Source organism: Engystomops pustulosus, chromosome 1, assembly GCF_040894005.1.
Source record: "Engystomops pustulosus chromosome 1, aEngPut4.maternal, whole genome shotgun sequence".
Classification (NCBI taxonomy): domain Eukaryota; kingdom Metazoa; phylum Chordata; class Amphibia; order Anura; family Leptodactylidae; genus Engystomops; species Engystomops pustulosus.
In genome coordinates, this window is record NC_092411.1 from 2,739,905 (window position 1) to 2,756,354 (window position 16,450).

The window sequence follows — 16,450 nt, forward strand, 5'->3', positions numbered from 1 at the left end:
GGGTGTACATTACATGGGACTGCAGGCTGAAGGAGGAGAGGCGTACATTACATGGGACTGGAGGGGGAGAGGGGTGTACATTACATGGGACTGCAGGCTGGAGCAGGAGAGGGGTGCACATTACATGGGACTGCAGGCTGGAGGAGGAGAGGGATGCACATTACATGGGACTGCAGGCTGGAGGAGGAGAGGGGTGTACATTACATGGGACTTCAGGCTGCAGGAGGAGAGGGGTGTACATTACATGGGACTGCAGGCTGGAGCAGGAGAGGGGTGCACATTACATGGGACTGCAGGCTGGAGCAGGAGAGGGGTGCACATTACATGGAACTGCAGGCTAGAGGAGGAGAGGGGTGTACATTACATGGGACTGCAGGCTGGAGGAGGAGAGGGGTGTACATTACATGGGACTGCTGGAGGAGGAGGAGAGGGGTTTACATTACATGGGACTGCAGGCTGGAGGAGGAGAGGGTGCACATTACATGGGACTGCAGGCTGGAGGAGGCGAGGGGTGTACATTACATGGGACTGCTGGAGGAGGAGGAGAGGGGTGCACAATACATGGGACTGCAAGAAGGGGAGAGGGGTGTACATTACATGGGACTGCACATGGCAGGGGGACATTACATGGGACTGCACATGGCGGGGGGGACATTACATGGGACTGCACATGGCGGGGGGGACACTACATCTTCCCTGTAATCTCCTCCGGTCTCTGGATTTCTCTTCTTCCTCCTCAGGTTCTTACAATCCAGAATCTTCTATATCGGAGAATATTCCGGAGCGACTCATCCAGGATGGAGAGAGGGGGGGACAAGATGGCGGAGAGCGTCCTGCGCCTCACCCTAGAGATCCTGTACCGGCTGACAGGAGAGGTGAGAGCCCCCCATATCATGTGGTGGTGGGGGATGGGACATGGATGTGGGGATATTATCCCGCTGTCTCCCCATAACCAGGATTACACATTAGTGAAGAAGACGTCTAGTGAGCGCTGTCCGGGCCCTGTGTATGAAGAATGGGGGGGACCCCTGCGCCCCATCCCCCGGCCTCACCCCCTGATACATGACCAGATCCTAGAACTGACCATGAAGATGACGGAGCTGCTGACTGGAGAGGTGACACTGCTGGGAATGCTGGGACATGATCCAGTAATGGAGGCTCCGGGGGATGACTGTAGCCATTGTGTGTGTCAGGTTCCTATAAGGTGTCAGGATGTGGCCGTCTATTTCTCCATGGAGGAGTGGGAGTATGTAGAAGGACACAAGGAGCGCTACCAGGAGCCGCGGAGCCTGACATCACCAGGTAATAGACAGGACTATAGACACGTGTCCCCTCTGTATTATCTGTATATATAATACATATAGTCTGTGTATGTGATCCCTACAGTCCCTACATCCAGGGAGAGCAGATCCCCGGAGAGATGTCCCCGTCCTGCACAGGAGGATCAGGTAGGTGGAGATGTCTCTCCCTATGAGCTGTAGACGGCTGTCACCTCCTGCTCCTCAGTATTAGATGTCTTCTCCTGGAGGATGGAGCATAGACATGACATGTGCTCTGGATCTTCTCCATGTTCCTCAGAGATAAGTAGCGCTGGATTCCCGGCCTCTTCTCCAGCATCTTCTGACTATTAGAATATTTGTTTCTCAGCTTCTGGATGAGGAGAAAGATGTGGACATTATCGGTGCAGCCATAAAAGAAGAGACGTGTGTGAGTGATGAGGAGGAGTGTGAGGAGGACGCCCCGGCACGTGTCCCCCCAGGTGAGGAGTGTGAGGAGGACGCCCCGGCACATGTCCCCCCAGGTGAGGAGTGTGAGGAGGACGCCCCGGCACGTGTCCCCCCAGGTGAGGAGTGTGAGGAGGACGCCCCGGCACGTGTCCCCCCAGGTGAGGAGTGTGAGGAGGACACCCCGGCACATGTCCCCCCAGGTGAGGAGTGTGAGTAGGACGCCCCGGCACACATCCCCCCAGGTGAGGAGTGTGAGGAGGACGCCCCGGCACATGTCCCCCCAGGTGAGGAGTGTGAGGAGGACGCCCCACCACGTGTCGTCCCCAGGTGAGGAGTGTGAGGAGGACGCCCCAGCACATGTCCCCCCAGGTGAGGAGTGTGAGGAGGACGCCCCGGCACATGTCCCCCCAGGTGAGGAGTGTGAGAAGGACGCCCCGGCACATGTCCCCCCAGGTGAGGAGTGTGAGAAGGACGCCCCGGCACATGTCCCCCCAGGTGAGGAGTGTGAGGAGGACGCCCCGGCACGTGTCCCCCCAGGTGAGGAGTGTGAGGAGGACGCCCCGGCACGTGTCGTCCCCAGGTGAGGAGTGTGAGGAGGACGCCCCAGCACATGTCCCCCCAGGTGAGGAGTGTGAGGAGGACGCCCCGGCACATGTCCCCCCAGGTGAGGAGTGTGAGAAGGACGCCCCGGCACATGTCCCCCCAGGTGAGGAGTGTGAGGAGGACGCCCCGGCACGTGTCGTCCCCAGGTGAGGAGTGTGAGGAGGACGCCTCAGCACATGTCCCCCCAGGTGAGGAGTGTGAGGAGGACGCCCCGGCACATGTCCCCCCAGGTGAGGAGTGTGAGGAGGACGCCCCGGCACATGGCCCACCAGGTGAGGAGTCACCAGATATGTAGAAAGAAAAGAATAAAGTGTTTAATTCTGCAGACAATGGATACAAAGACACAATCTGAGGTGAAACACGGAGGTAAGTCCCCACCATTACAGGAAGCAGTGGAGCTTGGAAACTTTTGCTTACTCCACTTCCTGTAAATGTCCCACAGGGGAATAAGATACTTAAGGCTTTTATTGTCGGAGGTGGTGGGTGAAGCCTACACCTGGGTCACAGGAAGAGGCAGGCTATATATCAGGGCAACAATCGGGCAATGGCAATTAGCGACACGTTGGCCCTTTAAATTTCACAGATCCAGACCACAGCAGCCGTCTCTGGAACGCGGAAAGGCGAGTCCCACTGCCGTGCTGGGGCAATGCATCACACGTGACAGTACCCCCCCTCCCCTTCGGCTTCTTCCTCTTCTTGGACAGAAGGAGCCTTTGAAGAACACTGTGGTCCAGAATGTTGTGTTCAGGCTCCCAAGATCTCTTCTCTGGCCCAAACAGTCAATGAGAAAGAACCGCTTTTCTCTAACATTGGTGGAATCAGGAGAAGGAGGAGCCACTTGACGAGAGAAGCAATTCAGTATTACAGGCTTAAGAAAGGAGACGTGGAAGGAGTTTGGGATGCGCATGGTGGGAGGAAGACGAAGCTTGTAGGCGATGGGATTAATGCTTTAGCACCTGGAATAGATCCAGGATACAAGGACCTAGTTTGTAGATGGGAATCTTCAGCCAGTCATATCTGTCGGACAGCCACACTTTATCATCACAGAGAAGACAGGAGGAGACCTCCGTGTCTTGTCGGCCTGGGTTTTGGTGCGGGCGGACACCTGAAGTAGAGACTGACAAGTTTGCTCCCAGATAGACTTGAGATCTAGATCCAACTGTTCCACGGCAGGAACATCAGAAGGCACAGAGAGAGGGTGAGGTGGGTGTGGATGTTGTCCATAAACAACAAAGAAGGGAGCAACATCGGTAGGCTCAGAGTCCAGAGAGTTGTAGGAGAATTCCGCACAGGGTAACATGGGTCGTCCTGTTGAGTGGAAATAAAGTGCCGTAGACTTTTGATTATAGGCCGAGAAGAAGTCTAGTTTACTTGTAGTTGGTTGGACAAAGAACGCCAGAATCTGGAAACAAACTGGACCCCTTGGTCCGAGACAAAGGAAGTCCATGAAGCCGGAAGATGTGAAGAAAGAACAAACTGGCAAGTAGAGGAGCTGACGGCAGACCAGGCAGAGGAACAAAGTGGGACAGTTTAGAAAAACGGTCTGTGAGCACCTACATGATGGTATTACCGGAACATGGCGGAAGATCCGTAACAAAGTCCATGGCCACGTGAATCCACAGGCAGCTGGGTATACGCATTGGCTGGAGCAAACCTGCTGGCTTGAGACGTGACGACTTATTTCGGGCACAGAAAGTGCAGGAACTCACAAAGTCTCCTACATCCTTGTCCAGGCATGGCCACCTGTACAAACAAAGATGAGAGCAACAGATCTTTGCACCCCCGGGTGCCCAGCCACACGAGAGCAATGTACCCAAGATAAAATCCTTTTCCGAACAGCAGGTTGGAGCATGGTCTTGCCAGGAGGAACTTGCCATAGATTACCAGGAGCGGCAACAAGTCGTTCAGGAGGAACGATATGTCAAGGAGCTGGTTCGTCCCCAATAATATCGGAGGCACGAGAGAGGGCATCAGCTTTGACATTCTTCTTTGGATCAGGAAGTTGAAGCGAGAGATAAAGAGGGACCAACAAGCCCAATGTGGATTGAGGCGTTGAGTGGTCTGGAGATACAGGAGATTTTTGTGGTCAGTAAAGATATAGACCAGATGATGAGGTCCTTCCTGAAGATAACAAGAATGGCACCAGTTCCTACAGAGGAGGCAGGAACGGTTTCTCCGTATCAGTCCTATTGAGTACAGGAACAGAGGCAAAGTCAAACGTTAGCTTGGTGAAAAGCCGCCGGAGGCCAGAGTTTAGGATTGGAATTTTTCTTGGTCAGCGCCACAGTGGGAGACACGAGAGAGGAGAAATGCAGTATTAATTGCCTGTAGTGATTCAGGAAGCCCAGGAATCTCTGGATGGCACGAAGTCCCGGTGGGCGAGGCCACTGAAGTACCTCAGACAATTCCGTGGGATCCATCTGTAGTCCTTTGTCAGAGATGATATACCCGAGGAAAGGAAGACTCTTTTGGTGGAATTGACACTTGTCGAGCTTGGCATACAGGCGATTGGCCCTTAGGCACCTGAGGACCAGTCATTTATGAACCTGAAGGGACTCGAGGTCAGCAGAGAACACCAGGATATCGTCCAGATAGACCACGACACAAGTATAAAGCAAGTCTCTGAAAATGTCGTTAACGAACTCCTGGAATATGGCTGGTGCGTTACAAAGTCCAAACAGCATGACAAGATACTCGAAGTGTCCATCACGAGTATTGAAGGCGGTCTTCCATTCATTGTCCTCACGGATGCGGATGAGATTATACGCCCCACAGAGGTCTAATTTGGTGAAGACCTTGGCTCCACGTCGAGGGTCGAAGAGTTTTGTGATCAGTGGCAATGGGTAGCGGGTCTTAACAGTGATTTTGTTCAGTCCACTGAACATGAAGGGAGTGAGCCATGCTTCTTGGCCTTGAAGAAGAACCCAGCAGGAGAAGAGGACTTGCATATGAACCCCTTCTGCATATTTTCCTTCACATAGGCAGACATAGATACGGTTTCAGACACAGAAAGTGGGTATACCCAATCACGTAGAGAGAATGTGCCCGGCAAAAGTTCAATAGGGCAGTCGTAGGGTCGATGTGGTGGTAGAGTCTCCTCTTGCTTCTCCAAGAAGACATCAGCAAAGTCCAAATAAGAATCGTGAAGACCCACCAGGGGCTTGGAAGACACAGGAGAAATCATGGGGGATACAGGATGAAGTGCCACCAGACAGACTAACTGGCATTCAAAACTTCTCCAGTCTGCCAGCTGAGCACAAAAGCATGATGTCGCAACCACGGTAGACCCAGGAGAACAGAAGACGTATACCGGGAAGCACATAAAACGAAAGTCTTTCTTTGTGGAATGCCCCAACTTGCAGGCACGGAGGCTCGGTGCGGTACCGGACTGGATCGCAAAGAATCTGGCCACTGATGGACAAGATGACCAGTGGCTTCTCAAGACGCACCACAGGAAGAAGATGCTGGGTCGGCTTCTTCAGGCATAAGTACCTTGGTGGAATCCATGGCTGGATCTTACTGTCGGGGTTTGAGGTGGTGGACCCACTGAACCACCGCAAGCGATGACGTAAGCCGATAAGTGCCACCCAGTATTCACCAGAGCCCCGCTGCAAAGCAGGTTGGACTTGTTGTGATGGGATACCACCAGGTCACTCCACAGGCACGACTTGCTCGCAGTGGCCAAGGAGAGGTACAGAAACGGCAGGCAGAATCAGAGTCGTATTCAGGCAGGAGGTCAGGACAAAGTGGCACAGGATTGAGGTCAGGAAACTAAGCAAAGGTCACTTTTCAAACGAAAGTGCAGGACCGGTGTAAACTCCCCCTTACTGTGATTGGCCGTGCCAATCTTATTAAGATGGTTATGATGCCACAACTATTATATTTCCTTCACAATTCCCCCATGTGGATCCCGGTGAAATTATTCCATAAGATTAATAGTATTTTTCGGGATTTGCTCTGGAAAAAAGGGATCCCGAGAATTAAGATTATCACCTTACAGAGATCCAAGGAAGATGGCGGCCTATCATTGCCTAATCCGTGGTTATATTTTATGGCAGCTCAGCTGCAGCATCACCGTGGATGGGGCGACGCAGCTGCGGGTTTGTCCTCACAAAAAATGCTTCCCATATCCTAAATAAAGACAATTTATTGGAGGCATTGGAAGGTGGGCTATTTCAAATTCAGATAGGGAATTTGTGACACTTAAGTGCATAAATAAACTGTGGTGGAAGATGCGCAGTCTACTAGGGATGGAGGGATATATCTCACATACACCCATATGGCCGAATGTCCAATACCCTGAACTAGGCAAGCTTGCTCCATTTCCTCAATGGATAAATAAGGGAATCACGACTATTGCCCAATTGTATGAGGACAACACTATGAAGTCCTTCAAACAGTTACGTTCTGAGTTTAACCTTCCACACTCATGCTTCTATCAATTCCTCCAAGTGAGGCATGCAATTACTCAGCAAGAACGCTCTCAACGCAATCAACCAATAACATTGTAGTAGATATGATAAATAAGGCAGGAGACACCAGGGGTATAATTTCTATTAATTATTCATATCTGAGGGACGCACATATTAAAAAATTCCCTACTGATCTAAAATCTAAATGGGAGAAGGATGTGGGAACCATTACTGAAGAACAGTGGCAGGAGGTCCTAAAATCTGCACCCAAAGTATCAGTTAGCGAGGCGCAAAGAATGTCTAACTTATATCTGCTACATAGAGTTTACTTTACTCCCGTTAGGCTGTTTAAAATGGGATATAGAAGTGATGATAGCTGTCCAAGATGTAACGGATCTGATGCAGACCTCATTCACCTGATGTGGAACTGCCCCAGATTACGTCGCTATTGGCGAGAGGTTCTTGACTTGATAGATCAGACGTATACCACTACTATTGCACATAATCCTCTTATATGTATCTTGGGCTATATGACTGAGGGGCAGTTGTCTGAGAGTCATAGACTGGCAGTGTTGCGACTACTTTACACGGCCAAGAAACTTATTGCTTTCCACTGGAAAGATACCGAGCCACCACAAGTGTCTGAATTTATTTCCAGGGTTAACCTTCTGCTAAGACTAGATAAATTTGTTTACCAAAAACGAAATTCACTGAAAAAATTTTACACCATGTGGGGTCCATGGCTCGATACCCCAGGATTAGCCCCTCTGACTCTTACTAGACATTTCACCCACCAAGCGGGGGAAGGGTGGGGGGAGGATGAGGTTGGGGGATTTGTGTTTTACTGTTTATACTGCTAAATGTTTAAAAAAAATGGAAAACTATGTTGTTGGTTTTCAATAAAAAAAATTTATTTGCTCAAAAAAAAGCAAAGGTCACTACGGATAGATCACAAAAGTTTGGGCTCTAAGGAGAGAATAATTCTCTCCAGTTCCCTCGGGATTCAATGGTAATCATTGGTGGCAGCCATTTTCATGTCCCTCCAAAGATGCTCAATTGGATTTAGGTCTGGGCTCTGGCTGGACTGGTCAGGAATGATCACAGAGATGTTCTGAAGCCTCTGCTGTGTTATTTTATCTGTGTGCTTTGGGTCTTGTAGAAAGGTTCGGCCCAGTCTGAGTTTCATAGCCCTCTGTAAGAGATTTTCATCCAGGATCTCTATGGACTTGGCCGCATTCATCTTTCCTTCCATTACACCAAGTGGTCCTGTCCCGACCCCATTATTGCTGGGATTGTATTTGGATGAAGATAAGCGGCGCCTGTTTTTTTCCACCACTTAGAATTAACACCAAAAAGTCCAATCTTCATCTCATCAGAGCAGATAATCTTATTCCTCACAGTCTGGGTCCTTCTAGTGTTTTCTACACTGTATGCGGCTTTTATATGTTTTGCATAGGCTTTCGTCGGCAGACTCCGTCATATAGCCCCAGCTGCTGGAGGCTGCAGTGATAGGTGACTCCCATCTACCTAATGCATCTCTGGATCTCAGATCTTGGATTCTTCATTACCTCACTCACCAAGGCTGTTCTCCAATGATTGCTTAGTTTGGCTAGAAGGCCAGGTTGTGGAAGAGTAGTGGTCATCCCAAACTTCTTCCATTTTAGGATTATGGAGGCAACTGTGCTCTCCGGAACCTTGAGTACTGCAGAAATTATTTTGTAACCTTGGTCTCATCTGCACTTCGCCACAATTCTGTCTCTGAGCTCATTGTGCAGTTCCTTAGGCCTTATGATTCTCATGTGCTGTGACCTGCACTGTGAGCTGTGAGGTCTTATATAGACAGGTGTGGCCTTTTCTAATAAAGCCCAATCAGTTTAATTACACACAGCTGGACTCCAAAGAAGGAGTTGAACCATCTCAAGGAGGATCAAAAGGAAATAGACAGCATGTGAGTTACATATGAGAGTCACAGCAAAGGTGCTGAATACTTAGGACCATATGATATTTCAGTTTTTCTTATTTAATAAATTAGCAAAAATATCTTCATTTCTATCTTTTTTCTTTCAAGATGGGGGCAGAGCGCACGTTAGTGAGCAAAAGAAGAACTTGTGTGTTTGTGTGCGTATATATGTGTGTATGTATATGTGTGTGTGTGTATTTATGTATCTCCGCTAAAGGAACCTGCACCATCCCATTTACAATCACCATATTTTGCACGTCCGCTCTCTGTGACTCAGGGAACGTCTGAAACTCGGTTTTGAGTCCAAATTTTTATCCTGCGCTTTCCAAAATCCAATTATTAACCACCATATACAGGAGCCATTGTCTGCTGTGGCAGTTAGCAGCCAATCACAGCTCAGCTTCTATATTGCTACAGGTCATTAATATGAGCTCTGATCTTTGGTTGGTTACTACAGGCAGTGAGTATAATACAGCTTATGTGTGAGGTAATATGATAGATAGACAGATAGATATGAAAAACTTTTTGTTAACCCTTTCTATTTTGTTGTAGGTAAGAGCAGTTATTTACTATCCCGGGCAACACTGGGAGCTACAGCTAGTGAGAAATTAAGTTGAAGAGTTTCTTAAAAACCCATCACCTCTGTAGGTCAGGAACGCAGCGTATTGCCCCCCGCCCAGTAGAGACAGGGGGAGGATGGGGCAGATGTGGTCAGATGTTACTACAGGTCTCTGAGGTCTAATGATGGACGGCAATGTCTTCTCTCCTTTGAGTTGCTTAATAAAGTAATTTAATCTCCAAGTCTTACTATTTGTATTTACATTCTAAATTCTGTTCTGTTTGTAATGTTTTCCATTATTTATTGAAATTTTTTTATTTTTTTTTGTCAGATGACTATATGAGGAGCTCAGAAGAAATTCTAATATCTTCTGATTTTAATTCCTATCATTATTGTATCACACAAGATGTCGATCCGTCCTCTGATCCTATTATACACGTCTCATCTTCTGATTCATCACAGACGGTACTGCAAAATGACTCTCAAGGAAGGGATCAAGGATCTCACACAGGGAAGGAGAGATATTACTGTTCAGGCTTTAGCAAGTCACTTAAAAACAATTCAGAACTTGATCATCATCAGAGAACTCACACGGGAGAGAAGCCATTCTCATGCTCCGATTGCGGGAAACTGTTTACTCAGAAATCATATCTTGTTAAACATCAGCGAATTCACACAGGACTGAAGCCCTTCTCATGTCCTGAATGTGGAAAACATTTTACTAGTAAATCAATTCTTGTTGCACATCGGAAAAAACACACAGGGGAGAAGCCGTTTTCATGTCCGGAGTGTAGCAAATGTTTTCGCGTAAAAGCGGATCTTGTAAGACATCGGAGAATTCACACAGGAGTGAAGCCATTTTCATGTTCGGAGTGTAGCAAATGTTTTTATGTAAATGCGGATCTTATAAGACATCTGAGAATTCACACAGGGGAGAAGCCATTTTCATGTTTAGAATGTGGGAAATGTTATACTCAAAAATCGGATCTGATTCAACATCAAACAAGTCACACAGGAGAGAAGCCATTTTCTTGCTCTGAATGTGAAAAACATTTTAGTAGAAAATCCTATCTCGTTAAACATCAAAGAAGTCACACGGGGGAGAAGCCGTATTCCTGCTCAGAATGTGGGAAATGTTTTAACCACAAATCACACTTGAATAAACATTTGCAAAATCACACGGGGGAGAAGCCGTTCTCATGTTCACAATGTGGGAAATGTTTTACCCAGAAATCAAATCTTGTCATACATCAGAGAACTCACACAGGGGAGAAGCCATTTTCATGTCCCGAGTGTGGAAAATGTTTTACCAAGAAATCCTATCTTGTTGTACATCAGAGAATTCACACAGGAGAGAAGCCGTTTTCATGTTCAGTATGTGGGAAATGTTTTAAGCAGAAATCACGATTGAATAAACATCTGCAAATTCACTCGTGGGAGAACAATCCTTTGTTTTGAAAAGAAGATTCAAAGAGACAGATTACCCTAATGCATAAATTAATCCAGAATTAATAAGGAAAATCTAAATCGTTCCCAGACGGATTGTTTAAAACCAAGCACCAAAATGAGTAAAAGGGGAAATCGTTCCATCTTAATTTCCTGACTACATATAGTAGTAATGGGGAATAGGGAGAGGTAAAAAGGAAATCAGGAAAATTCTGGACAAACACTGGGAAATCTTGAACAAGGACCCAGATCTCAAAAATACAATCCCTAAACGAGCACGAATTATGTTCCACAAATCAACAATAAATATGTAAACTGCGATCCAAGATGAGTACGAAACAAATATTACAAAAAAATGGCAGTGCACAAATGTAGTCATAAAAAAGCCTCTGTTTACAGAACGCTGTAAAATAAAGCAGAATATGTCATATGGCCGAGATTATGTTATCTATGTGGTAGATCGCTCGCGTGGCCAAGAATATGCAGAGCGCAAGATGCAAACACGAGCAAACAAGAGTCCACATGGACGGCCATAGGTTTAAAGGGAACCTATCACCAGGGACCTGATTTTCACTAAATAGTGGTTGACAAAGCCCATGACACCTGCTTTGGGAAGATATCTCTGTCCATTTTCTGTTTGTTTGTGTGTTATAACTTCCCCCGCTCCCTATCAGAATTCTTTGCTGAGTCTCAGGTTTGCTTTGGTTTGGATGCATTTAACTCCTTTGCGCTCTGCGTCCGATATATCAGACAAAAACGCTTCCCGCTTCGGTGATGTCACACTGTCTCGCGACAGGCTGACGAGTGTATGGGGCAGGTGGGGATAGCAAGGCCACACCCACCCACTGACATCACAGGATCAATCGTCCCAGTACTGATCTCAGTCATGACAGATTGTGTCATGACTTATCTACATGATCTGTGAAATTGTGGAAATAGTAAGAAGACAAATGGCAAAAGTTTTCTACAAAAAAAAAATGTGTATTATGACTTTTTGTCCAAAAATTTTTAACATTTTGAACATTTGAAAGTTAGAAAATTGTAATTTTTCTTCACATTTTTCCTAAAATGTTGAATTTTTACTCCCCAAAAGCCCAACCAAACAGCAAAATTACATTACTTATATAAACTACAATGTGTCACGAGAAAACATTCTCAAAATCAGTTACGTAAGTTAAAGTGTTAAAAAGTTATTACAACACAAAAAGACACTGGTCATATTAAAAAAAAAACCCAAAAAACAGCTGATCCTTATCGTGCAAACTGGCTGCATCCTGAAGGGTTTAAAACACTTGTCTTGTCTGTGCTGCTCACTCCCTCCTCAGCTTTCAGCCCCCACCTTCCTGCTCCTGTACAGCTCCTCCCTCCTGCTCCTTCACTCAAACCGTGTGGGGAGTCCCTCAAAACATCTCCATATGGAACATGGGGGTGACTTTAAATCCATTTGGGTAACCCTTATTGAACAGATTCCAATTTATACCCCTCCTACTGGATATTTAGGCTTAATAACTCCTAGTGGCCTAAAGAGTCCATCTAAATGATAGGTTTAACTTTTCTTCTGTCTGGGGTTTTTTTTTTTTTTTTGCTTAATTCTGATCCACCAGAATATGAGAGTTTCTGTTTTTAATTTAATTGTAATTAATTGTATGTACAAATATAGAAGTTTACTTGCCAATCTGATGTGGTTCCAGTAATCTGTGGAGAATGGTCTTTTGATCCATCTCAGCTTCCGTAGTAGTACGGTTCCTAGTCTCCCCCCATATTCATGCAGAAGGCTTAACGATTAGGTAAGTCTCGCCTTCCGTGATACTTACAGCCTTGTGGCTTCTCAGAAAACACAAGAAGTTTAGGGCACACAAGATTATATGGATGTAATATTCCGATACCTGGTTGCCCCCGACCAGGACCCGGTCTCTGGATGTAATTTAGCATTCCCACTGGGGGTGGGTAATTACAAGACACTGGAGGGAGGAATTTCACAATTGATTTATTTATATAATATTCATTTAAGCACGAAAATTTGTGTTTCTATTTATTTGTAACACAATGTTTATCATGTATTTATGAGTAAATGGTTATATTTACATAATTACTTAGTTTATACAATTGAAAAAAGACACTTGTCCATCAAGTTCAACCAAGGAAGGGAAGGGATTGGATGAGGAAGGGATTTCGAGGAAACAATTCTGAATAACATAACCATCAATGTTATTTATGTGTAAAAAAGGCATCTAGACCCTTCTTGAAGCTCTCTGCTGTCCCTGCTGTGACCTGCGCCTGAACTCTCTGCTGTCCCTGCTGTGACCAGCGCCTGAGCTCTCTGCTGTCCCTGCTGTGCTCTGCTCCTAAGCTCTCTGCTGTCCCTGCTGTGACCTGCACCTGAGCTCTCTGCTGTCACTGCTGTACTCTGCTCCTGAGCTCTCTGCTGTCACTGCTGTGCTCTGCTCCTGAGCTCTCTGCTGTCACTGCTGTGCTCTGCTCCTGAGCTCTCTGCTCCTGAGCTCTCTGCTGTCCCTGCTGTACTCTGCTCCTGAGCTCTCTGCTGTCCCTGCTGTGACCAGCGCCTGAGCTCTCTGCTGTCCCTGCTGTGACCAGCGCCTGAGCGCTCTGCTGTCCCTGCTGTGCTCTGCTCCTGAGCTCTCTGCTGTCCCTGCTGTGACCAGCGCCTGAGCTCTCTGCTGTCCCTGCTGTGACCAGCGCCTGAGCTCTCTGCTGTCCCTGCTGTGACCAGCGCCTGAGCTCTCTGCTGTCCCTGCTGTGACCAGCGCCTGAGCTCTCTGCTGTCCCTGCTGTGACCAGCGCCTGAGCTCTCTGCTGTCCCTGCTGTGACCAGCGCCTGAGCTCTCTGCTGTCCCTACTGTGCTCTGCTCCTGAGCTCTCTGCTGTCACTGCTGTGCTCTGCTCCTGAGCTCTCTCCTGTCCCTGCTGTGCTCTGCTCCTGAGCTCTCTGCTGTCCCTGCTGTGCTCTGCTCCTGAGCTCTCTGCTGTCACTGCTGTGCTCTGCTCCTGAGCTCTCTCCTGTCCCTGCTGTGCTCTGCTCCTGAGCTCTCTCCTGTCCCTGCTGTGCTCTGCTCCTGAGCTCTCTGCTGTCCCTGCTGTGACCAGTGCCTGAGCTCTCTGCTGTCCCTCTGAGCTCTCTGCTGTCCTTCTGAGCTCTCTGCTGTCCCTGCTGTGCTTCTGAGCTCTCTGCTGTCCCTGCTGTGCTTCTGAGCTCTTTGCTGTCCCTGTTGTGCTTCTGAGCTCTCTGTTGTGCTTCTGAGCTCTCTGCTGTCTCTGCTGCGCTTCTGAGCTCTCTGCTGTCCCTGCTGTGCTTCTGATCTCTCTGCTGTCCCTGCTGTGCTCTGCTCCTGAGCTCTCTGCTGTCCCAGCTGTGCTCTGCTCCTGAGCTCTCTGCTGTCTTTGATCTGCTCTTGAGCTCTCTGCTGTCCCGCTGTGCTTGGGTCTTTATTGGGTGCTATCCCCACACTGAGTCCTCCTAGACTGTATCCCACCAATGCTGTTTGTTTATTTTATTTTAAAACTTATTTGATCTTGACAATTGCAGAAAAATTACTAGAAAAAGTGTTGCAATGTCTCTGGTACCTGCTTTCTGGAGTTGAAAGAGTTAATCAGGGTGAGATCTTTGGGCAGCTGGGCTTTGTTTGAGCTGCCTTATCTGTGTCTGTGAGAAGAAAGCATCTGTGTTGAGTGGGGGGAAAAAAAGCTGACAATCTAAAAGACTTAAAGGAATTTGCTTGTGATAAGAATACAAAGAGACACTACTGAAGTGACTTCCCACACTCTAGGAAACGTAGACGGCCCCAACAGGGCGGGACAAGGGGGGTGGTAATGGACAAGGATGTCAGCAAGAATAGTCCCCCTCTTCTGAAAGCCCCCCCCCCCCCCAAATAGAGTTAGTGCCGTTCATTGTAGAACTCTTCCCTGTTGGCAAATGTTTTCCTCTCTGTGCCCCTACATGAGGATTGCCAGTACCTATTTGCCTTTACCAGTGTAGTATTCCAGTATATCTGATGTAGACTCCCACAAGGGGGGTAAAACTCCCCCAGCCAGTACTCCATACTACACGGCCCTACAGGGAGTAGACTGGCAGACTAGCCCCTTACTGGATGTTCTCCTTTTCAGTATGCGGAGGACCTACTGTTGTTGTTTGCCAGGATGCATTTATTGACCTTATGTGTTTTCTGTTCCAGAAGGGTTGTAAAGTTTCCTGAGACAAGCTCCAGTACTGCCAGGAGAAAGTGGTCTTCCTAGGCCACTGCTTCTCAGCCACAGGCAAATATCTGCCACAGGGAAGAAAGCTGGCAGTCCAGAATGTGCCCCTGTCCTGAGGCCCTAAGCCTCTTCACATGTTTCTAGGACTGGCCAGCTCCTGCAGCCTGGGATAAGGTCTGCTGCCTCCAGCCTGATGTTGCCCCTTGATAATTGAATTGCCTCTTCTCCATTTGCCCTTAGTCAAGAGGCAATTGATGCATTCTATAGCCTTAAGGTGGCAAATCCTGTCTGCACCGGCCCTAGGCACATCCCACTGGATCAAACTTTTGTTTTATTTTGCACTGAGTATCTAGGCCACAGGTGTCTAGTCCAGGAACGTGGTGGCCTTACCAGTGGCCCACTATTAGGCCCGGTTAGACTCAGTCGTGAGGAGAGCCCCTCATGTGTCAGTAGCTGCAGCAGCAAGGCCAGGGAGTTGATCCTAGATTACTCAGTTACAGTGCAAACGCCATATACCTTGCACAGTGTCTTCACCCAAGTACAGCCCAAGCATCTGAGCAATGGCCAGACAGCTCAGACTCCAGTGTGCACTCCTGATGCCCCAGGATACACTGATGAGGTGCACAGCTCTGAATCCTTCATTCTGTCGCCAGTCTTCCAGGATTCAGAGGGGAAGAGAGAAGGGTGATTAACCCAGATGTTGAGTTTTTTTCTCATAGATGGCTCCAGGTCTGCAGGAGAAGACAGAAGGTTCTACACTGGATATACAGTGGTCAGTGGCGCACATGAGGTAGTACAAGCAGAACCACTCCCTCCACACAGGTCAGCGCAGGAGGTGAAGTGACGGCACTCAGGGAAGCGCTACAGCTGGTGGAAGGTAAAAGGGCAAACATCTATACTCAAGGTATAGTCCTGGGGTCTAAACACGACTATGAACCCATATGGAAGGCTAGAGATTTCCTCACCTCTGCAGGGACCCCCTTTAAGCATGGCACACTGGTTATAGAGCTCATGGATGCTCTCTTACTTCCACAATAGGTGGGGATAGTAAAGCTAAAAGCACACACAATTTGGTAACTCCACAAGCCAAGGGCAAGTATGTGGCTGACGGGATGGTGAAGGCAGCTGCATAGATGGAGCCCAGAGACCGTCCTGAAGTCTCAGCGGTGAGTTCTGAGCTAAAAGTTTGATCCACAGGTGTTCCAGTCCCTGGTGGCCGAGAGTCATCAGAAGTGAAGGGAGTGTGGAGGAAAGCTGGAGCCCAGATGCCTATGGGACCTGGATGCTGGGAGAGAGGGTGTGTCTGCCCAGAGCCCTGCACCCGACAGTAAGTCAAGTAGCCTACGGACACATACACATCCAAAATGGCCATGCTAGTGCTCATAAACCATAAGTGGTTTGCCCCGGGCATTACTACCCCTGTCACTAGACTAGTGAAAGCCTGTATAGTCTGTGCCCGCCACAACCCGGGTAAGGTGTAAAGACCCCACGGAAGGTGACACCCAAGCCGCTGTATCCCTTCCAAAGACTG

The 16,450-nt window shown here is 48.0% G+C and overlaps 2 protein-coding genes across 2 annotated transcripts in view; one reads left to right on the top strand and one right to left on the bottom strand.

The window, feature by feature from the left end:
* LOC140085330 (uncharacterized) overlaps positions 1 to 16,450 on the bottom strand; it is a 309,037-nt gene that overhangs the window by 131,426 nt on the left and 161,161 nt on the right. The gene's annotated exons all lie outside the window — the stretch shown is intronic.
* Positions 1 to 16,450, top strand: part of LOC140114020 (uncharacterized) — a 43,801-nt gene that overhangs the window by 1,567 nt on the left and 25,784 nt on the right. The window contains exons 2-6 of the mRNA XM_072132677.1: positions 741 to 1,115; positions 1,194 to 1,302; positions 1,387 to 1,448; positions 1,648 to 1,759; positions 9,593 to 10,712. Of these exons, the coding sequence (XP_071988778.1) occupies positions 798 to 1,115; positions 1,194 to 1,302; positions 1,387 to 1,448; positions 1,648 to 1,759; positions 9,593 to 10,712 (1,721 nt within the window). The 5' untranslated portion in view covers positions 741 to 797. The remainder of the gene's footprint in view (positions 1 to 740; positions 1,116 to 1,193; positions 1,303 to 1,386; positions 1,449 to 1,647; positions 1,760 to 9,592; positions 10,713 to 16,450) is intronic.